This window comes from Anser anser (assembly GCF_964211835.1).
Source record: "Anser anser genome assembly, chromosome: 15".
NCBI lineage: Eukaryota > Metazoa > Chordata > Aves > Anseriformes > Anatidae > Anser > Anser anser.
This window is the reverse complement of record NC_139736.1, coordinates 4,367,605-4,391,827: the sequence shown is the minus strand read 5'-3', so window position 1 is coordinate 4,391,827 and position 24,223 is coordinate 4,367,605. Positions and strand designations below refer to the sequence as shown.

General features: G+C 40.3%; 1 protein-coding gene across 10 annotated transcripts in view; it reads left to right on the top strand.

Annotated features, from left to right (window-relative positions):
* Window positions 1-24,223, top strand: part of SDK1 (sidekick cell adhesion molecule 1) — a 395,409-nt gene that overhangs the window by 308,651 nt on the left and 62,535 nt on the right. For all 10 annotated transcript variants that reach the window (XM_083799697.1, XM_083799700.1, XM_083799699.1 and 7 more), the window contains 7 exons: window positions 767-876; window positions 3,346-3,496; window positions 5,398-5,635; window positions 11,208-11,323; window positions 11,589-11,778; window positions 13,781-13,879; window positions 21,903-22,097. In XM_083799697.1, the coding sequence (XP_083655823.1) occupies window positions 767-876; window positions 3,346-3,496; window positions 5,398-5,635; window positions 11,208-11,323; window positions 11,589-11,778; window positions 13,781-13,879; window positions 21,903-22,097 (1,099 nt within the window). The remainder of the gene's footprint in view (window positions 1-766; window positions 877-3,345; window positions 3,497-5,397; window positions 5,636-11,207; window positions 11,324-11,588; window positions 11,779-13,780; window positions 13,880-21,902; window positions 22,098-24,223) is intronic.

Genomic DNA, 24,223 nt, shown 5'->3' with positions numbered 1-24,223 from the left:
CGCCTTCCGGGGTCCCACGTCGGGCTGGCCTTCCTCTCATGTCTTGTTGACCTCCTTCTTAAGTCCTCATTCATCTTCATAGCATCTCCAAAAATCTATATGGAAAGTAACGCTTTTTGGCTCCCATCACTCTTCCGTCCCTTCTAACAGTGCTGTAGCTGAGGGACGTGTTGGGCTGATTCTCAGCAGTGCTGTGATTAATTATTACAAAGCTCTGCATGTGGAAGAGCCTGGTCTAAGAGCAGCCCAGTAGATGAGGTTAAAACACTTTTGTTCTTTGACTTTGTTTTTGTTTCTCCATCTTCATTTCTGTAGCATTTTGCCTCCATTGAGACTTACTTAGCATGCATCAGTTCATGTGAGTTATTATCAAGGCTATTTTTCATTTTGTTATATTACTCCTTTAATATTTTTTGTATTGCGGAAGTGAGATTGAATGGGGTAATAGCTCTCACGGTGTTTTTCTGGAATAGATCCTATCAGAGAATCCTGGTAAAGTACCAGTCAGGTACAAGTTGGCTAACTTGGCTATGCTGTTGCTTTACAAATAACTAATGTCTTGTTATGTGAAAATAAATATTACATGGATATCACGTGTTTAGAAGTATTTGTCCTTCCGTTGCACTGGGTGGCACACATTGCAAAACTGGGTACATAAAATTATATATATATATATATACACAGATATGTAAATATACGCCCATAGATATGCAACACACACACATATAGTCTGTTTTATATTTGTTCTTACCTTTCCTTTATACAGGTTGGTGTATTGGGTGATGAAGAAGAGTGGGTGAATCTCCATGAGGTGGAGAATGAACCTGATGCTCAGATGCTGGAGGTGCCAAACCTTACTCCTTACACTCATTACAGGTAAGAACAGCAGGTTATTAGCTGCAGTGGGGGGGGGGGGGGTGGAAAGAAAGGAGAAAAAAAAAGTTAATTGCATCATGGAACAGCTTTCCTAATCAGTAACAGCTGGCTGTATTTTGTTATCCGAACAAAAGGGAAAAGGTTCACTGTTTCCACAGTTTATACTTAAAATTGTTTGTCTTATACTGTTAATTATAATTTGCATGCAATATAGTTCATAATATTAAAAAGGGAAGACAAGTGCAAAGTGAAATGGTATTATGAGTAACTGATATCCTGCGACTTCTCTCATCTAAAGGGCGCACCAGTGTAACATCAATCAGTGATAAATCAATTGTAGTTAAACTGGTGCAAACTTGTAATTACATATTTACATCAGTTCAAACATCATTTTATTGATTTAGCTTAATCTGGTAACATCAATTAGATGAAGCCTTTGTTTGTAAGAATTTCCCCAATTAAACTTAATAGATATATGCAAGGCTTAAGCTGACTGAAGTGCATCTACATTATGGGTGCACCCCTGTTAAATTAGATTGATTTTTAAATCAATGCAATGCAAGTGATGCATTGCTTTAGTATAGACAAGATTTGAGAATTTGAGATATTCAATCCTAACAAAAATACTTTGTGAAATAGCTTGCAAACATAAAGGCTGGTTGGCAAGGAGGTATAGTGACAAGTGTTAAATCAACTTACAAGAAGCTTTGTACATTTTCCCCTGGCTGAAAGGCCAGTTAGCTATCCCATGTGCTGTAGAGAGCTACCATTAGATACAACCAAAGTAAAGTTTGTATCATTTAAAACTAACTGGTACACTACTAGTCTTCTTCCCTTAGTCAAAAGCCCAGAAACATAGCGGGTTTCACACAAACTCTCCACTGAAGTGTCCTACACCTCACCCTTTTTATTAAAGTACTTTACTTTTTATCCTTTTTTTCCCTTTTTTTCCTTTTTCCTTTTTTTTTTTTTAAATAAAAGCTCTTTCTAAACTTTGGTATATGAGCAGAAATATCTTGTACAGAGGTTTAGAAAAATGACCTAGGTTGAAAAGACTTGGCTCTCCAAAACGGTAGATCTTTAAAGCTGAAGAGGCATAGGTGATAGTAAAGTGCAGGTTGTACCAGAGCTCAGTGTTCAGAGTCAATGCAAAGTATCACTTACGCAAATACCAGAGGCATTGAGAACTGTCGTAGGGCTAACAAATAATAAGGAAATATATGATGAGTTTGGGATATATATATATTTTATATCGAACTTTCTGGCTTATTTTGCTGCTACATCTCATTTCTCTGTTTGGAGTATCACACTCATTTTCCTTACGTACCTACTGAATATTAGAGTGATCCCTGATCCCTCTGATTTTCTTCATCATCATTTGTACACTAAAGCAGCTCCTTGAATTTTGCCTATTTTCTCTCACAAACACAAAGATGAGCTTTTTTATTTTGTTTGTCTAGAACAATTTTATATAATTTTTTTGAAACTTAGAGAGTTGTTGCCAAATGGATTTGTTGTTCTCTAGTCAGCTTTACTTATTACCTACTTAGGAAATAAATCATGAAAGCTAATTATCAAACCACATCTTTATCGGCCAGCTTCTTTTCTATATTTTGTACCAACGTTTGACAGTAGAATCAAGGACATTATTTGTTTAATGTGTTTCCTTTAATGCATTTTCCAAGGAGATCAGGGAAGATAAGTAAACACAGCTATGTTGACTAGCTCACCCTTTTCCCAAGCTCAGTCATTAGGTCCAAAATTGAATTGTTTAATATGAACAGGTCATGTATTTATGTGCAAGTGCTGGATGCCTCTAATTGCAGTACCTTCTTGTGTTTATGATGGGTGAGAGTATCTGAAATGTACAGCACGTCTTAATTATTTGGTGCTTCCTGAAAAAAAGATTTCTCTAAATCTCTTCTGACCCAGTAGGGATTTCTATTGTAGAAGAGATGGTTTCAAGCAGACAGGTTATTTTTTAAAGAACCATATCCATATTAAATAACTTAATCTTACTTGTGCAGGAAAGCTGAAAATGCAGCATGGGGATAAATCAGCTTCTTTCAACCAGTAATTGAGGGGAAATGTTATCACCAGAATATTTTTTATATTGACAGGGAACGAGAATATCTGAAGTTTGATATTTTAATACCTTTCTGGATGTATTGTGTAAGTGCTGCAAGAGAAAATCACTTACAGCTAGCATAAGCTCATCAGACTTAGCATAATTAACGTGAATTTCTCACACAAATACCTAAGTTTCTAATAGACCCTAAGCTAATCTCGTTTTCATTTTTTTAAATACCTGAGAGGATCAGAAAACGGTTACCATCAACCATTCAGCGGTGAATACAAAGGGGGCCTACACGCGATGACCTTTGCAGAACATTTAGAGAGACCCCATTTGTGTTTTCCCACCCTTTGGGTGTTCAGTGCCTCTCGCTGAGCCTCATCCCTCTGCTGCAGGTTCCGGATGCGGCAGGTGAACGTGGTGGGCCCCAGCCCTCTGAGCCAGCCCTCGCGGGTTATCCAGACACTGCAGGCTCCTCCGGACGTCGCCCCTGGGAGCGTGACCGTGCGCACGGCGAGCGAGACCAGCCTGTGGATGCGCTGGGTGGTGAGCCATCGAGTGGTGACGGGGGGGGGGGTGCCAGCGCCCGAGGCGCGGAGGCGGTCCCCAGCTCAGCAATGCTATTTTTTTCCTTGCGTTTGGCATAAGGAGTGACGGCAAAATGATTTCCTTTTTCAGAATACTCGGAAATCTGAGACTTACCTTAAGTGCCTTATTAATCACTTAAATTGCCTACTGCCACTGCCTCTGCCACTTCATCAGGGGAATATATGCCTGTGTGTAAAGCCTCGGCTTTTGAGACTCTAGTTCCACAGTCTGGGTCAACATGTGGGACAGAAATATAATACTGGAGCCAATTTGCAGTTTCCTAGGGCTCAGTTGTTTGCTCTGTATAAAACAGCCACCAGAAGGTACACACAGGCCATTGACAGTCATCCTGCCTGTACTGAATAGCTGCAGTTCAAAGACAGCAAAGTTTGCATGTTACGCTCCTGTAGGAAGATATTTATGTGAAGGTTATGGAGTTATGTGATAAAGTGTAGACACAACAGATTAATTGCAAAGATGCAGTGATTGATGACGCTGTTGTGCCCCTTTGACTGTCTCACCTACCTGTAGGGTGGCCACACTGGGACTTGTTTGGCAATTAACCTGCTCCAGAATGGTTTTTCTTCTCGCCTGTTAGGTCGGCTTTTCCGCTGGGGTTACTGTGGTGTGAAGCTGATGAAGCGCAGATTTCCTTTTGCCCAAACGTTAGCTTTTCCATGCATAAACTCATTACAGCTGGAAGTCAAAATCGGGCTACAGAAACAGGAGGGGATTTCTCCCATCAGCGAGGAATAATTCTAAATTGTCGATGGAACGGGAGTTAGTTCTGAACCTTGAAAGCCCAAAACATCAAATGCGAAGGCATCACCTCAGGATGTGTAAAAAAGCCTTTGCAGTTCATTTGATAGGACCCACGTAACTCCTTCATGGCTTTACCGTGTGAATAACGTGCCCACATTGTTAAACCTTTGGTACTATAGCCAGACCTACGCGTCTTACATCAAAATTAACTCAAAGTTGTTTTAGAGACTTTTGAAAACTTTTAAGATTGTGTTTCCTTGCTGTACTATCTGGGAGCCTGGTTTCCATGAGTCCAGCTGTGCAAGGTTCAGAAGGAGCAACAGCCACAGCTAAAAATGCCCTGGCATGCCTTTTTCATGCTTGATAACATCAGCATTTGAAAGTGTTTAATCTCTCTTTTTCAAGACCTACAGGTGAATCTGTGTCCCTCTGGGAGCTGGGAATTCCTTCCTTCCAACAGAATAAGGGTCACATTTTTAGCCCTGCTTGCCTGCGGGATATAGTCTTCTAAGCTGTGAAATGTTAATGTATATCAAACTTTGCCAGTGAATCAGAACTGAATCTCAGCCATCCGTGGCATCGTGTAGTTAGTTTTATGAGGAGAAACTTGAAACTTCATGAAGTAGGCTAATTATTTCATATTTTAATCTCCCAAATTGCTTGAGGAGTTAGAATACTGGAATAAATCTCTGCTGATAAATGAATAGGGAGAGAGTCAGTAAAAAAGTTTTTTAAAAAATACGATAAATGAATTTGTCACATGCTCCAGCAATTTATCATTCATTTCCATAATTAATCACAAAGCCCTGAATATATTCTATTGGTATCATCTCTGTTGATACACCCACAACAAGTGGCACAGTTCTGTCGGCATATCTATGTGGCACAAAATAGAGGTAAAAATTAAAAGAAAATTTCAAGCAAGACAGAAATTAGAGAAATGAAAGATAAATAAACCAGGAAATCAATCCCCCTTTCTGTTTTGCCTTCCTGTGGCCTTATACGAGTTTAGACAGCCTTGGCATACACCGTGGAAAGCCCTGGCAATGTGTTCTGTGTAGTAATATTGTGCTTTTCTTTGTCTGTTTCTGTGGCAGCCCCTCCCCGACACACAGTATAATGGCAATCCAGAATCGGTGGGGTACAGGATAAAGTTCTGGCGCGCAGATCTGCAATCTCCCACCCTGATGAAGGTTATTAACAACCGACTGGAGAGAGAGTACACAATCGAAGATCTGGAGGAGTGGACAGAGTATGAACTGCAGATCCAGGCTTTCAATGCCATCGGGGCGGGACCATGGAGTGAAGTAGTGAGAGGTCGTACACGGGAGTCTGGTAAGTCAAAGCACGGTGTCTGCTGTGAAGGACATGCTGGAGAATTTTCAGCATTTTATGCCTTTTTGTTCAGCTTTTTTTTTTTTTTTTTTGCTTGTTGATCCATTAAATCAAAAATGAAAGGAAAAAAAACAATCTCTAGACGCACTGAAGGCAAAAAGACATATAGACATTTGAGGGAGTTTATTTATTTATTTGTTTTACTCCTACCATGTTTTCATGCATAAACCTGCAGGTTGTTTATTTAAAGCAAATAAAACAACCTCTCCCCACTCCTGCCCCAGTTTGGCAGCATAACAGGCAGCACAACGAGAAGCTTGTGTACAGCCTTCTCTTACTGAGCAGCCACCTCACGCTTCCTCTCCCTCCCTAGTAGCTCCATTGCTCCTAATTCTCCCCCTTCCCCTATCTCCTTCTGGTCTGGGGCAGGTTTTCTGGCAGTTATGGTTATCTGGAATTTAATTTCAAACTCCAAGCATTTCCAAAAGGGCAGAAATTATTTTAGAGAGCTGATTAGCCACATAGAAATAAGATAATTATCTGAGCTTTTGATGACACATTTTCAAAACTACCTTCTAAAATTGTGTACACAAGGTTATATAGACATAACCCTCATGTAGACACAGAGCGTGGGTACTGTACTGTCTAGCTGATTCATCCATATTGGCATAGAGACTTCAAATATCATAAGCAAACTCACAATTTCAGGCAACAGTAAATTATTGTTAGCTCAGTAGCAACAGTAAAGCAGATCTTGAAAAGCTGCTCTCTAGCTGTTAACTTCCGCAAAACCTATTTCCAAACCTGCCCTACATGCACCTGATAAATTAAAATTTATATTGCAAGTGAATAATTAAAAAAAGGATGACACTTATGTTTTAAAAGTTATATAATAAAAGCTCCTTGTGACCTATGTTTATGCAAGGTCCAATGCTGATATTTTTTCTTATTATTTTTTCTTGTTTTTCTTAATAAAAATGTTTTCCAGTTTATTCTTATGCATACCCTACACTTACAGACACAGGGACATGCATGTTCCCTCTGTACCACGCGGTGTTGGTTGGCGTGAAATGGGAGCACTGTGTGCAGTGCACGATTTGGTCTGCTGGTTCAGATAACTGTCCTTTGAACTAGCTGAAAAGAAGGCCAGACAAAGTCATCCCCTTCCATTAAAGTGCTGCTTTTTGGGAAGTAGTAATTGGAAAGCTATTGCCAGAGGTATTTTAAACAGGGCATGTTTGTACTGGAGTTAGAGATAGCACGACCCAGACAAAATAGTTTTGAAGTGTTTTGTATCGTAATAAAAAGATACCATATGCTCCATTTTCTCCTTTCCACTACTCTTCAAACACTTCTTTTGAAATGCAGTAAATACTAAGATTAAGTGATTTCATAAAACCTTAGGATTATAGTGCTCTTGCTCAGCATCTAAAGATCAGAGGTTACATGTTTGTATTTGGCATTTTCTCTTGTGGTATTAAAAGAAAGTTGACTTGAAAATGATTATAGGAGGAACACTGAAACCAGGATCAAAATAATACAAAGCTGTGATCTAGGCATAAGGACTCATTTGGTTTTTTTCATGTATTTTCTTTGATACTAACATCTGATTTCTTGAACAGAGCAAGTCAGGGCTCAGCCTTTTGGATGTATCTTTTTAGACTTGCAGTACACAAAAAGCACTATACAGTGGCAATCTGCATGAGAGAGGGAATCTGCAGTTAACCTGTACGTACCACAAAATGGGGTTAAAATAGAAATAAAATTATCAAAAGCTGAAGAAAGAGGTCAAAACATTTTTTACATCTGTCTTCTGAATTATGAGAAAAATTACATTTATCACTTAGGCTTTCAAAGTCCTTCAAAAGCAAGTCTCCTAAATATTTCTTTTTCCATTTTATAGATACAGACTCCTAGGAAAGTGGGTTTTGACTGATGCTGCAGATTTTAAACATCCCTCACAGTGGGCCAGAGGTGACATTGTCCAAGATGGTTCGTTGGCAGAACTCACAGTTCTGGGTTTTGCACCATCCAAGGAGCCTCAGAAGTTAGAGTCCAGGCACTAAATTAGCTCATGCTATCTAATGACCGTGCAGTCACTGGAGTCCAAAATCTGTATTAAAAATAAAGCTGTACTGTGATATGAGATCTTATCACTAATAGCTGAGCGAGCACACACACTAACAGTAAAGGAGCAGGCTGGTAAAGGTATTCTCCTGATTCTGGAGTACTTGAATTTGAAACATCTTAAAACAAGGAAAAAGAGAGAATAAATAATGCAGTGTGTTTGGGTGATCCAGACTTAAAAAACAGTTGGGAAACCCTAAAATGAAATTCTTGGGTACAAAAGCTGTAGATGGAGGGGGATGAGGTAGGATTTTTTAAACAGGACAGGCTTTACCAATCTAAAATGTTTTTCAATGTTAGAGATTAAATAACTCATTTGATTTTACATCGTAAAATAAGTGCAGAGTAACAAGCTGAATTTCCGCTCTACAATCTGAAACAGTAGTAGGTATGGTATAGAGAAAGCAAGAAAATGTGAAGACTTCTGATTTATTAGAGCAACCATGACGGCTGATGTGTTTTAAATACAAACCCTCTTATTTTCAAACAGTTCATCTCAGATACACCTAGCCAGTTCCTTAATATTTTCTGGCATTCAGCTGCATGAATGTGTATACCCGTCTTCAAAATCAGCTCCTACACAGGCACGGTCACAAGGATCAATCTCTGATGAAAGTCAGAGACAGACTTTTGTGAAGCAGTTACCGTGGTGCATCAGTTGATAATTCAGATGTGGTCCAATGTCACTGCAAGATTTGTCAGTTGATACAAGCTGAGAATGTGGCCTGCAGTATCTAATTTTATAGGCAAAATGTTTGTGTACTGCAGCTATGGTACGTTTTTGCTATGGAGAGAACCACTGTATCATACAATCTAGCTTTCCTAGCCAAAATTCAGACTGTTTTATTGAAAGATGCTTTTGGCCCAGTTAGAGACATAAACCAGCATCATTTGCTGTATATTAAATATGGTTATATCAGCTGTAGAAGGAGAACGCACAATCTTGGATGCCAACACAGATAACCTTAAAAACTTGTTTTCCTATTGAAGTTCAAGTGGTTCATTTCCTTAAAGCTCTGGGATTTTATGGACACTGTTGCTTGGCTTCTGCACTGTTCTTTCAGGTTGCTAATGAAAACTTTGCTTTGGAGCTTTTAACTAAGTCTTCAGTGCAATAGTTAAGGAAACAGCATTAGAGAATAGAGTTTGCAGAGGACAGAAGGATCTATATGCCTCATTCAAGTCACTAATCAGTCTTAGCAAACTATAATTACTTTGAAACAGGATATCCTAAGAGAGTAGGGAGGTCAAAGAAATGAAGGTTACATTTCAATTCGTTTTTAAATGGCTGATCAAACTGCATTACCTGACAAAAGATAGGCAACAATAAGATCCATACTATCAGTTGGAGGCCTGGAATTCATACATCCATATTAAAATAAAATTCTCAACACCAATATGAGAATAGCAATGGAAAACTAACATGGAGCAAAATGCTTGATCAACACAAGTATTTTTGCCATTTAGATGTTGGGTTTATATCCTCCCCAGCGAAAGGGGACGTTCAGCTGCTCTGACTGTCACTGGGAATTAAGAGGAGTCTGAGCTAATAAATCTTCCAACAAACCATTCTCTCCTTTGTTAGCTTTAGAGTCCCCCTGCCAGCAGCGTGATTGTACACACACCTCAAAGAAAGCATGCACGCAGGGCCAGCCCGGGCACAGCCTTGACCTTTTGTGAATTCGGGAAATCTCGTGGCTGCTGATCAAAGAGAAAAAGAAATATTTGTAAAATAAAGGAACTTTCACTCTTGAAAGGATTCAAACCAGATAAAATAAAAATAAATGTGGCTGGAAAGGCCTTCTTTCCTCTATGCATTCTGGTTTCCTGCGACCCACCTCCACCCTTTCTCTCTCCAGAAGTGATTCATGTGGGAGTAGCTCTTTGTGAAGATCTACAGATAAAGTTATGGCAGCTATCCAAAGACATTCATGGCTCCTGGCAATCTATTTTCCTTTAACATAATTATATCCTTGTGGGGGATAAATCTAGGAGAAGATTAAAAAAAAAGAAGAGCACTTCAGCGTTGGAGGGGGAAAAAAAATAGGATTTTAGTCTGCTGCAGTGTCATGTGATGGTGCTCTGTTCCTCGTGTCCCAAATAATTGGTAACAGGGAAATTGTTTCAGAAATGACTATCTCTGTGGTTAACCTTGAGTGCACAAGGGTGGGGACTAGTGTCTTTTTTTTTTTTTTCCATTTATATTAATTCCGGTGTCATACTCATTATCTTGTTCATGTTGCTAGGAGCTTCAGAAGCTAGCCTTCAAAACAGCTGATCTGTTCTTTCATTTGGACAGCATTACTTTTGGCAGAGATTTGTGCTCCTTTTTGTGATATATTCAGCACCTAATCAAGCCTTACTGTCCATAAGTACTTGTGTAACATAACTTGGTGAGTGTTCTCTTGAGGTCTGACAGGTGTATCACGCTTTAGGAAAGATTGCACCCTTCAGATGTTGGAAATGCCACAGGAAAAACGATGTGAAAGGGCAGCATAAAATGTGAACTCTTAAAAATAGCCTCCAATTCTGCTTGCATAACACTGCGTGCTATTAAGCTTGCCCACAAAAGCTTGCAGTTGTGTGGTGGTTCTGCAGTGGTTTGAGTTTTAATGGCATGAGAAAATGCAAGTTTGCTCCTCTCTCGAGTCAGAGAAAATTACAGTGTTCCCGTGCCATCAGTTCTAATAATGTTTCTAGTTTCATAAGAGCCAATTTTGCAACATAAATGAAATAGGCATATCTTTCATTTACACCATATCAGTCCCTGAAAATACACCTTGCGTTAATGTATCTGTCTATAATTGATGTATTGCAAATGTTAAGCACCATCACATAATCAAAAGGCTTAGAGGTTAAAGCACTTCTTACTGAACTGGGAGGTCTGGGTGCAGTCCAGTGGTTGGCATTATTGCTAACTCTAGACAAGATGCTATAATTTCCTTTTCGATAATATAGGAAGCCAGGGTGGCTTAAAACTTCATGGTAGAGCAGATCATACTGTAAGATAAACTCCCATTCATAAAGATTTCTAGCTTTTGGCATAGGGAAATAAAGCATAAGGAAAAGAAATACTAGGAGATAGACGTTTGTAGAAGTCCAGCAATTTAAACTTGATTCTAATTACTGCAAATATATAGAACCTCAAGTTTATTCATGTCTGTCTATATTTACTATTCTTCTGTAGACCGTGATTAGCGTTGAGTGTTTAGCTCTTTACATTGTGATTTCTGAGACAAACTGGTAAGAAATTGTTAAGTAGGCTGAAATGTAAAGATAATGAATACTAGAAAAGAAGGGATTGTCCAGAACGTATTCAAGTCCTTTGGGATTAGAGTAGTATTCTAAGGGATCCCGAAACAATCCCAAGCAGACAGGGAGATGGAGCAAAATGATCTGGAATGTCTTACCAATTTCTGCTGTTGGTAATGCTGTCTGATTCTAGTTCCCTCTGCTCCTCCTGAGAACGTGTCTGCTGAAGCTGTGAGTTCAACCCAGATCCTTCTGACATGGAGCGCAGTCCCTGAGTCAGAGCAGAATGGTCTCGTCCTGGGTTACAAGGTATGCAAGTGGAGTTTCATGTTTTCTACATTTTTAAAGCACTACCTGGATACGTTTTTGCATTTGTAATTTATTGTTCACTTGGGGGATGTTAATATTATCCATAACTCAACCAGATAAGATATCAGAAGCGTGCTGTTTTTGAAAGGAGTGATTGGTGTATTTAATCTCATTTTATATCTTGTGAAAAGGAAGAATCTAAAATGCATACCCTTCCTTCAGTAATATCTTTTTCTTTCCGTATTCATATGCATTTATTCTACAGATACTTTTCAAAGCAAAAGATTTAGACTCTGAACCAAAGAGCCAAATAGTGAGAGGTAACCACACTCAGTCTTGCCTGCTGTCTGGCTTGCGGAAATATGTGCTCTATGAGATCCAGGTCTTGGCATTCACTCGCATTGGAGATGGAGTCCCCAGCTCTCCTGCAGTTATAGAAAGAACCAAAGATGATGGTAAGTGTACGGGTTGCCAGAATAAGGGTCTGTCTTGATCCAAATTTTAACTCTATTTTCTTTTAGTGATGCAGGTGTAGAAGACAGCCCACACTAAGACTTTTTGGATTTTTTTTTCAACTTTGAACTAAAAGGACTTGATCCTTACCTAATATAACTGTTCCATCAATCGTGGGATGAGAATTGGCAAAAACATCAAAAACCAAAGTCGCCCATTTCCTCTTTCCCCACAGCTGATGAAGAGGAAAAATTCTTTTAAAATTATTTGTACTCTGAAGCTTGAGGTAGACAATTTCTATTGAAAACAATTTATAGAGCCCAATTATAAATGTCTATTGAAGTTCAATCATGCTCTAAAGAAAAAGTAGAGTGCTACAATTGGAAGCAATAAACAAATCTGGATCTGATTGGACTGAAGGAGAGATGTGGAATTTGCTGCTTAAGTAATCCATTCTCGTTTTTTTTCCAAAAGAATAAGGCATTGACCGTGGAAGGTATCATACCAGCTTCCTTTTGTAATTCCCTCTAGTGCCTCCCATGAGCTCAGGGACTCTGGAGTGCAGTTTGATGTGCTGAAAGACCATGGGCAACCCTCCTCACCCCGGTTCTGTTTGAACACACCTGCAGGGTGAGAGCATTCCTGCTGGTGGAGCTGTACAGAAATTTAATTCAACTCTTAAAACATCTTTTGCTTTGCAGATGCTGTAGTTGCTTTTAGTTTCATTACCTTTTTGCTATTAAATGAAGGGTAGTATCTGTGCAAGAGGCTTCTTTTTATTACTCCCAATGAAGAAAAACAAACATACAAATCTCTTTCTTTGTCAAAATGTTCCCAGTAGAAATGGAATAAACATTGGTATCTACAAGCAAATTCTTTAAGGCTATTTGGTTGGGCTGAAGTACATTCAGACTCCCGGCTTAACCAGACATTTTCTGCAGAGTGCAGGGAAGGTGCGAGAGCATGCAGGGACAGGAATGGGACAGAACGGGGACAGCAGCTCCCAGGCATTTCTTTTAGCCGTTTTCTCAGCATTCAGCCTCTGTAGTGACATGGCTTTTCTTTGAAAGGAAACAAAGAGAAATTGCTGTTAGCAGAACTCTGCAGGGAGTAAAAGAGCACTCATGGAATTGTATGTATCAGACTTTAATGAGAAATATTTAAAACTGTTTGTTTAAGATAACCCCATTATAGCAGTTCCCTCCTTAAGTGCATGTTGGCAAAATGATACAAATTGTTCTTCCATCTCCGTACTCCTGACATAAATATGTTGTGTCTCCTCTGGGCTCAGCTTAATTAAAAGTATCATCAGGGGTAACACGCAGGTGGAATTTGTGCTGAAGGGGAAATTCTGTGGATGTAAATGTGTGAATTAACATCTCCTCACCTTGCAAACCTGGAATGGTCAGTGCAGCCACCAGCCATCCGTATTAACGTGCACCTCACCTGCCTCGGGTTCTCTTGCTCAGACCTATGTGTTTAAAATGCACGTGTAAAATCAGAAGGCAGTTCAAAGCTAGCACCGATGACACAGAGAGGAGATATTATTCAGCTCCAGCAGGTGTGAAGTAGATTAAGCTGACACAACTCCTGTCCGTAAAGGCAGCTCAGTGACTTGCTTCGTGGGATGTGCTCGGTTATCTGGTGACGAGGCGGCGATGCGGCTGGCTCGCGGGGGCTCCCCGCTACACCACCAGGAGATAACTTGCAGAGGTCAAGCTCATTTGTCAGAGCATCCTGGTAAACTCATTTCACATGTGCAGTAAAACACAGTAGGGTGTATTAGTTCTGTATTGTGCTTGGAGTTCGTGGGTGCTGGAGGCATTCGGCTGTGGACAGGATCCCTCAGAGTAAATGTGTTATGCATGTACGTGGGCGCTCCTAACCATCTATTTATTATTGGCGTGCTATACCTTGGGCTGCCTTCCATGTAAAATAAACAGAAAACTTGTAATTCCTCTGACACACAATGCCTGCTAGCGCGATCTCTGTTTCTCTTTCCAGCCCCCGGGCCGCCCGTGAGGCTGGTGTTCCCCGAGGTGAGGCTGACGTCGGTGCGAATTGTTTGGCAGCCACCGGAGGAGCCCAACGGAGTTATCCTGGGTAAGAGGGAGCAGCAAGCCCAGGGCTGGCAGGAGGGGGCTGGAGACCAGAGCGTGCTCTGTGGATGTTGGGTTTTCCTTGCACATTGGATTAGAAACCACACATAAGCAGATCCATGGCTAAAGAAAAGAAAATAGGCTGGTATATCAGCCGAGAGACACAGTACCCTGTGGTGAGGAGGAAAATTCTGCCAGGCTCTGTGGCGCGTGTTTTCCTGAGTCAGAATTGCATTTCATTCATGGCACTGTGTTTGAGTTGTCATCTCTCTTTCCATCTGCATTTGGATTTGTAACCTGCTTGGCTGGGCTGTTTGGCAAGCTGCCTGTTGAGCGACAGCAGGACAGAGTTGGTTTTTCCCTTCCTTCCCCTAGCTTGCCTTTGCCAGGCATCCCTAACTTGTCATTTTCACGTGTGCTTCTGTTTTACTGCTTCCTTCAGGTTGCAAGGAGTTACGTCACACTTGGCTTTTTATTGAGGTAAACCAGGGCAGCAAGGAATGACAGGAATTCATGAAAAACCTTCTTACCTTCCTGCTATTGTAACTCCTGGGTTGCCTTTGCACCAGGAGTATACCAGCAGCTACTTGTACTTTTAAAACATTGAGGGCTTTTACAATGCAATAATCTATTCTTGCCTCTTAAATTAACGTAGCTAATATTTACATGATAATTTTGTCTGTGTCCTGTGCTGATGTTCAACACATTTTATGATAGTCTTAGTGGGTGAGTAAGGACTATCCCTCTAAATATCCCTTTAAGTAAAGGACTAGTCTGTCTTTCTGTTTAGATCCTGAGTCAAGAAGTCGGAGTCTTTGCTTAGGTGTGTAGTTTCTCACAGGGGGTGCTCAGGAGGTAATCCTGACACCTGAAGTTGCAAGGAAATCATCAAATGGGGTCCAAAGGCAGCCACTGCAGGGATCTTCTTAGCACAACAAAGAGAGTTTGTGTGAAACTTGGCACCACTTAGTTGTCAGAGACAGATCAACGCAGGGTTTCTCTGCAGCTCAAGGAAGCTTGGCTTCCAGGTTGTCTTCTGGGTTTGATTTGTTGTGTTTCTTTTAAGGAACTGTGTGTCATCTAAGTTTGCTCTTAGTAGAGACTGGGATTTGAATCACAGGATGTGGTTAAGGAGAAAAAAATTCATTTGTTACAAATGATGAGAAAGTATAAAAGATATTTTGCTCTCTGGACTGTTGCAATGTCTCCTGTTTCTGCATTTGGTCAGCCTTATTTTCTGGAGTTGCAAGCTCAGTGGAGTAAGAACTCTCTTTCAATTCATCTTTGCACAGTGCCCTGTGCAATTCATCCACTCGTTCAATTCTTAGTCGAGTGCCACAACATTGATGACAAAATCATACAAGTATGGGGCTGGAAGGGAAGGTGAAAGGTGTCCCTTAGCATGCTTGTCATGTTTAGCATGTAGACTGTTGTCTTCTATATCTTGCACAGTCCATACTCAGTAACACATCGCAGGGTACCTGGTCCTGTCTTGTCTTTTTTGCAGCACTGGTGTTGTAATGAAGTAAGTTATGGCCCGCTGTTAATTTCTTCCCCTTTTCTGCAGTACATCTCAAGGTCAGTCCCTCTTCTAGGTGTACATTAAGCTTTTTCTTTGTGAGCGTGATATTTTGCATGTATTTTTATTGAATTTCATCTTACTGATTCCAGACCATCTCTTCTCATTAACAGGATCACTTCAAATTACAGTCTTGTCCTCTAAAGGGCTCGCAACTGCTCACAATTTGGTTTTATTTTTGAAGTTTGCAAGTAGACTGGCAATTCCATCAGCCAGGTCACTAATGGAAATACTGAACAGAAACAGACTCAGGACTTGTTTTCGTTACACATTACTTAATATGTCCTACCAATGTGTTAGCAAACTGTTACTAACAACATTTTGACTTCTTTTTTTTTTTATGTGATCAAGGCAAAATGTGCAGTATTTTTCTTAAATTCTGTTTCTCTAGTTTGTTTTTGACAGGGCCATGTGGAACCATATTAAAGCCTTACTTGAAGTCAATGTGGATCATATCTACTCTTCCCACCTGGCCAAATTACACCTTCAAAATGGAAAACAAATTATTTGATATTTATTATTTGTTAAAGGCAAATACATATTAACTGTTCCCTGGCACTTAATTATCTCATGGATATTTATATCTTTTCTCATATTTTTTTTCCAGAATCTTCCTAGGTATTAAACTTTAGCTTAATTTGTTCATAACTCCTTTGTTTTTTCTTCCTCCATTTTATAAGATAAGGTACTCTGCTTGCCCTTCGGTAATATTCTGGCATGTCACCTGCCCTCCACAAGTTCTTGAAGATAATCACTAATTATTCAGAGATGGCTCCAGCTAGTTATATAAGCACTGCAGGGCAAATTTCATCAGGCCTTTCTGACTTGATTACATCTAGCTTAGCTAAATATTCGTTAACCTATTCTCTATTCTAGCCTACATCCATACTTCTATTGTTGTCAGTTTTAATTTGTGTTAAGTATCTAGTCAATATCAACGGGTTTTGTGTGAAAGTGAAGCAGCAGAGGTATCAGCCTTCTGCTCTTTTGTGTCACCTGTCTTGTGTTCATCTTTTATTCCCAGTAGTTGACCTCTCCTTCTGTCTCTTGTATTTCTAATGTATTTCTAAAATCTTTCTCACTGCCTTTGCCCTTTAAGTTATAACTCACTGTGCACTTTTAGCTGTTCTGATATTGTCCCTACATGCTAGTGCTGTCTATTTATACACTCCCTTAGTAATCTGTCCTGTTTCAACTTTTAGTACAATTCAGATTTGATTTTCAGGTCATTAGTGAGGTCTGAATGCAAACGTACTGGGCTCTTAACATCATCTGTCTGCATTGGGATAGTTGTACCTTTATTTTTGTTTCTTTTAAAACTGTCAGCTAACCTGAATTCCTTTTTCCCTTAGAATTCCTTCCCAGGGGGCTTTACCAATTCCCCCAGTCCACCTCTTTGAAATCCATTGTCTTCATTCAACAGTTTTCACTCCTCTATTTTTTTGATAGTAGAAAAACTGAGGTTCCTGGAGGAAGTAGTTAGCTGCCAATGTCAGAGAGAAAAGGTAAAAATTACATTGGGTACTTCTGTGATCTTTTCTAAGAAGCGAGGGGTGCTTCAAAAATAGCTTAAAAATTAAAAAAAAAAAAAAAAAAAAAAAACATAACATTCTAAAGGTTGCAAGTTTATTTTCTTTCTTGTGCACTTTTTAAATCTTATTATTGCAATGAACTTTTGAAAGAGCGTTGTAACCACCACCCTCTTGCACATTGAAGTAGAATTACTGGAAAATAATAAGTTAATATTACTTTGCAAGGTGCCCTGTTATACGCTAGTGGGGTTGCAAAGAAAAAAATACTTTTTTCTTTTGCAAGAGCAACTTATATTCACAGCCTTTGAACTAATGTTCCTGCTCTGCTAGCTTTGTCCTCTGAGTATACAAGCACCTTTGCAGCTAACATTTTTGTAATCTATATCAAAACATGTTCCAGCATTTCAGAGAGAGATTAGCAGGATGAAATACTGGCAGGCAACAAGAGGGAAAACTACTTGTTTGTTTGTTTAAATATTTTACTGTAGAGAACTGCTAGATATTTCTACTTCTCCTTTCGGGAATGTTACAGTAACCATCTGAGGCTTAACTCTGTCTTCTTTTCTGCGCTCCATTCAGCTAGCACCCAGCATAGCTCCTTCAAACACTGTTAAAGGAAAATGATGCATTAATGTGCATATATGCAAGTCTATCCATGAGCCTCCCCTAAAAACAAGAGCTCAGCCAGCATCCTTCCTGGTTAGTATTCCTCATGGTAGGCTTGTATTTAGCGTTCACCTGAAGCTTATTGCAAAAGAGTGTAAGAACTCCACTGAGAATTAGAACCAAAATTGGATGTAATCCATGTTTGCAAATGCGTATTTTGATCCTAGGCTGCATTTGCACACCCGCTGGCCCTTAAACAGATAAGCAGTAAAATCAACAAACTGGATTGCTGCTCCACTAGGCAGACCGTAACCTCCCAGTATCGTTTGGCTTTCCCTAAGTTCTGTGACAAATTAATAAGTGTTTGTATCTCTGCTGCACCATGGCCTGCATGAGCGGGTGCTGTCAGTTCTGAAGGGCTTTGTATGGTGATGAGCTTGAAAGCTTTTTTATATTCATGGTGTGTTGTCATCTTCCTGCCTGTTTGCTTTGGGGAATCTGCTGGCTGTGTTAGTGACCTAACATTTAACAGGCAGTTCAGACTGTTGCCATTTATTGAGTTCGGAAAGCATAGCTCATGGAACTGCTTGCAGTTGTGCAAAAAATACTTAAGAAGATGCTAATGCAAAAATAAGCCTTGTTTCAATGAATAAATAAACTCCTGAGGAGCTGATCTTTCAGGTTTTTTGTTATGCTACTTTGTTCTGGTGAACAGCAGAACTCCCAATAACAGAAAAGCTTTGGGATCTAATGGTATGTAGGGGGAAAAAAAAAAAAATGAAGAAAACAGTACATATTCCTCTGACTGACTGTCCAGACAATTAACATTCTGTAAGATTCTCCTTTCCTGGAAAAGTTTGCTGTGATCACCTTTTAAAGATTTCACTTTCATTCATAACCTTTGATTTTACTTTTTTTTTTTTTTATCTAACGTATCTGTAACGTATCTGTATTGTCATAATCTAGTAAGGGAATGTAGCTTCCTTATTCATCCACTGCAGTAATCACAGGTATTGCCTCTTACATACTGCCTCAAGCATACATTAATTTCTCTTTGAACACTTTCCATTTACCTCTATTGATTTGCCTCGTTTAATTTCACCCAACATTTCCTGTCTTCTCCCCTCCCTTGTTGCTGAAATTCATCAACTTAATAATTTTATCTTTTTGATCTTGTGTTAGCCCTAATTATTATCTGAGCTGTGGTTTAATATTACATCTTCCGTGTCACTCAGAGCAGTGATTTTCATGACAGAACTTATCTTGGCTGCCCAAATTGTCTAATAGTGGAAGGTGGTGTAGGGGATCAAAATTAAGATACTGAGTGTGTCTCGGGAGGTTTGTAGGCAGCAACAAGAGCGAGCCAAGCTCAGATGCAGAGGCTGGATATGTACCTTTGCCTCACGCTGAGGGAAGTGTTGAGTTTCTGAGGAAATATGTAAAGGTGCAGGCTATGGTTGTTTAAAGTCTTCCTGAGATACCCAGGAAAATAGATATTTGCCCCAACTGCCAGCCAGCATGGCACGTGTAGGGGAGGGTACAGCAGTAGCTGGTGCTATTTTTCAAAGAGAGGGACTGAAAGAGAGTTTGCAGAACTTGTCTGAGACGGGGTGTGACAAGAGATTTCTTTTTTCTCATGGCTAAATTAGGTTTTACATTAGCCAAGGATCCACTCCTGTGTAAGTTGTCATGATGGCCTAGACAAGTGTGTGTTCCTTTGCCTGATCTGTGCACATTTGTAATTGGCTTTCTAGCATGAGTACCACCATTTAGCAGTAAATAGTTGTCTTTCTATTTCCTCCTCACATTTTAACTACACTTCATATTTTAGAATGATTTAGAAAAGAGAGAAAATTGCTTGACAATGATATTTCACAGATATACTTATCTTTTAATAACTAGATAAATCAAGTTTTCTATTCTTTTAATACTGTCTGTTTCCCTCCAGGTCTTATTCTTTACATCTTAAGTCGCTTTATCAAACTTCTTTAGCCATCTTAGTTGCTTCTTCCTTCATCTTCCCTGCTGCTGTAAAAATTGCCCCAGTGCTTTTCTCTTTCTATTTTCCCCTTTATTGAGATCTTACACCAGGGTTCTCACTCCTGTGTTCTGCACATCTGTATAAAAAAGAAAGATCCTAATGTATCCGTTTCTTCCCTCCACTGCTTTCTATGTTCCTGTGGACTTTTGCAAAAGATCGAAATGCTGTAGTATTAAAGATACAGGAATATTGTGATGAAACATATGGGACCAGCAATGGGAGAGCTGGTGGGTGAAAGAAGATAGTTTGCAGGAGAGGAAATGAGATATTCAAAGTGTAAGACCCTAAGACTTTGCTGGCATGTAAGCATGCTCAGGAGTTCTCAGAATCAGGCCACATTTTATGTATTAATCCAGCATCGTCCACCCAGCTGTGGACAAGTTGGTGTACGAATGTACCCAGCACATAGACCGCGGCACTGCACGGGGATACCCACGGCAGCATGAAATGAGCCAGCTCAGGTGCTGGAAGCTTTCTGTTCCTGGGGCATGTTTTCAGGTGTGGGTGGCTGCTGCATACTGGGGCAGTGCAGTGACACGGCTCTGTACCAGCTGTAACCACAGCTTGCAGGAGCTCAGGCTGAAGCCACAGGTGCTGTGAAGGCCAGGCTGCTCTTAGAGGTGGCTGTGCAGCTAGGTTTGTTCTATGTAAGGCAGCTATGGCTGTTGCCCTCCATCTCCTAACAGCTGCGGAAGAAAAAAAAGGGCAAGGGAATGCTGGGGCTTCATCAACAGCACTGTGAGAATCAGCACACCAAAATTATTACCATCTGTATCCCAATTAAATTTCACTGTTCATGAGAGCATGTACCACACGCAAGTACGGCATTTACTCAAGAGAGCGCACAAACTCTGTGTCTTTCCCCATGAATGGGCGTGTGGCAATTGTTGGATATTCACAGTGAAAAATAAATGCCTTTAATTTTGTCTAATAGCTACAGGTAAGATACAATGCGCAGTTTTCATGCGCTGACCTTCAAGAATGGAGCACACCAAGTTTGGCTCCTCTTGTTCTTGTTACAGCCAAAATTTGGTGGGAGTTCAAACTCTAGCTGGGATATTAATTCCAAGAGAAAAAGATGGTCTCAGGTGTCTGCAGACCCCTTTGTCTTTCGGAAGATGAGCAGGCGGTTGGCAGAATCATGTCATGACTATTTTGTTTTCAGCTGCTCTGATTTGGATTTGCTGGCTGCCCTCTGCCCTGCGTAACTTCATGAAGCATTTAATCATACAACTGTATTCAGCTTGAGTAATAAAGCCCCACACCAGTTCTGGTATTAATTGATTTTGGAAGTTAGCAGCTGGACTGAAAGTTACCATCAAGCTCCAGAAGTGAGAGCCTGATTCAATTGCTGGATGTACAGAATGGGTTTGAACATTTGGCAGGCCCTCTATGGGGGCCAGTTGTTGCTAGCGGTGCGTGAGAACTCTGGATGCCCTCCTTTGCACAGTTGTATCATTAATAATACACGCTAAACTGTGAGCTCGTAATCGTCAGGCAGGCAGGTTGGAATGAGGGCTATCGTTTGCAGGCATCCACAAAATTGATTATTAAGTGCAGCATGATTTAAGCGGGACCTCACAGCTTGCAGGCTTCTTCCTTGGGGTGTGGACAGGGACAGCAATGTTTAAAGACAGAAGGAAAATGCTTTTATTGCCAGTCCCAGCCTTCACCGTACAGTTACGGGGGAGTGAGAGAGCTGAGATAAAGGCAAATGCAAAAAGGAGGGGCAAGCATTTACTTGGGTGTTATGAAGGCTGCACAGTTTGGGAATCCAACAGCCGAAGAACCTTTAGTTTCAACAAGTGCTATTGTGGTGTGTGTAAGAGGGAAGAGCCGCGTGTGTGCGTGTTTGGGTGGAAAGCTGAAAGAGAGAGTGTTGTCTTGAACTCGCTGAGCCAGGTGAGATGAATTGCATAAACTATTTGTTCCATTGCCTGCCCAAAAAGGAACAAGTATGCTCAGGAAAGATTATACGTTTTTGTGTCTTGTTGGGATGAAGGATGGAAAGCGAAATCAGTTCCAGGGCAGATAATATTGAATGGACCCTTGTGTGCGCTGCAGTGTGTAATTTCCCCATAAGGTATTGCACCTGACTGTTGACGGCTGGCATATAGCAGAGTTTTAAAGCCCTAAAGGAAGCAAATTACTTAGTTCTGGTCCAGTTAAACAAGTAATTACAATAAACTAATAGTTTTGGTGCTCTTTTGTTCCTGCTAGAAAAACATCCTAACCTCTCTACTCTCTTCTGTTGACACTGTGATTTCAGGTTATCAGATCGCATACCGCCTGGCCAGCAGCAGCCCTAACAAGTTCACGACGGTGGAGGTTGGTTCAACAGTCAGGCAGTTTACTGCTACAGACCTCACCCCTGAGTCAGCATACATCTTTCGGACGTCTGCCAAGACGAGGCAGGGCTGGGGGGAGCCTCTGGAAGCCACAGTGATCACGACAGAGAAGAGAGGTAATGCTTGCAGCCACAGGTTGAGGAGCTTTCTGTTGCATGCCTGAGAGCCTGTGCTGCACTTAGGGGAATTTTAATAACAAGCTACAGCCTGTACACCTCCTCCTTCTCACGCCATAAACCTGCTCCAAACCATAGCAACATCATGATTTTAGAAACCTGGTGAGCAAGACAGACTTTTATGAGAGGCAGTTCTTCTAACCTGCCGGGCTGTTGGAGATTGATTTTTCCATCAGCTGCTATATTGGCCATATGCAGCCTCCTTCTGCAGTCAAATAGTTTTATTTTTTTCAGCTTTCTTCTTTTCTAGAAAGATTGAAAGCTTAAGAACGTAAATGATGGATGAATTACATTGATTAGGGAACACAAAATGAGAGTCGGTGATGTTGCAGGATTTCTTCATGTGGCTCCTCCATTATACCTCAGTCCAACCTAGTGTGTTAGTAATTACTTTGGCCTTTTCACTGCTGTAAACTCAAGCAGAGTGTTTGCATCTGGATTGTCCAGAATTTTTCTACTTCTTGTATCAGGCGTAAAATGGTTATTCACATTCTGCATCCTCAAATTCTGTTCTGTAGGGAACCTACCTGAAGAAAGTAAGAGCTCCATGTACGCGAATGAATGCAGATGCTATGATAAATGTATCAAAAAGTGAAAGTTATAAGTAATATAAGTTATTACAGTATCTGGTCTGCATCATTGCTTGTTTCTAATGCATTGGCTCCTGTAACAGCTCAATTATCCAGTCATAGAATGGATCTCCAGAGCTAACAGTTAGAAAAATTTTATTTTCTGTTTGAGAAGATTTTTTTTTCATTCAGAGCTAAAAGAGGAGATATTAGTAGAGAACAAGAGTGTGGGCTTTATTTTGTTCTTGCGTTATATGCCATGTTCCACTGCAAAGCATTTATCTGGTCTCGAGCTGGTGAAGTCAACACTAGCTGGGGCAATGTTACCAGCCTCACTCCCTTGTGCATCATTGGACTTCGTGCCATGTGCCACCTTGATCAATTGTACAATTTTCATATTGATTTTCAATAAAACTTCACCCTCAAATATTACTACCATACAACTTCCATGATTTATAAAAACACCGTTCAGAGAGAAGCACACTTCAGCAGGTAGCTAGAGCAGACCTCTGTAGACATCTTTCAACTATTGTTAGCGCTTTTGTGTGTGCACATGGTCTTGGCTCTTGCCCAAGACTTGCACTATAATACTACAAATAATATTAATTTTTGGTTCTTAAAATATGACTACCAAGCAATCTCTCATTAAAAGTCCTTTCTACACTCCACAAATTAGTTAGTGCAAGAACAAAGATTTCACATGCTATTTGCTCACATCTTCCTTACTCTTTTCCTATAACACTTCTGAAAAAGAGAAGTCATTGGCCTGATACTCAACCACCAGTAGGGAAAACGGATGGGTTGCGTTTCAGCTACTTAAATCCTGTGTGGTTGGTGTTAAAATCCCCACCAACATAGCTCTCCAGGTCACATGCAGCCTTCCCAGTGCGTAACAGTGCAGTCCTTAGAGAAAGAACCTCTAGAGCTGTATTAGGAAACTTAAAGTGCCTCTGCTAAAGATACTGTCCATCAAGCAGATTTATCAGCTCAAGGTTTCTTCCACCCCTGTCTGATTGCTGTCAAAGTGGAAGTTTAAAGTCAAATGTATAAGTTTCAGGGGAAAAAAAAAAAAAAAAAAAAAAGGCATGCCCAATAAAGTGAATACTCAAAGCTCAGAGCCTCTCCTTTTCAACAAAATTTGCTCAGATTTCCCAGGCCATGCACAGGCTGTTTCTGGATACACAATAGCTCAAGGCAGAACTCCCAGCTCCACTGCAGGAACAATGATCCCTTGTTGCTGTCAGTGCTTTAGGGTTATCTTGAATAGGCAAGTCATAAAATAAAAGGAACTTTCTCTTTTTGATGGATGGCTCTACTGTGTCTGTGCGCGTGCTATGGAACTGAGTCCCAAGGCACTGAGAGTTAACTGAAGTGATCCCATATGTAAAGTGTAGAGAGAAAAATGTATAATCTTACATCAACAAGATTAGTGTGAGGAGATGATAAAGAAATTTATCTAGCACAGCTATTCTGTGAACAAGTAAACAAACAAACAAG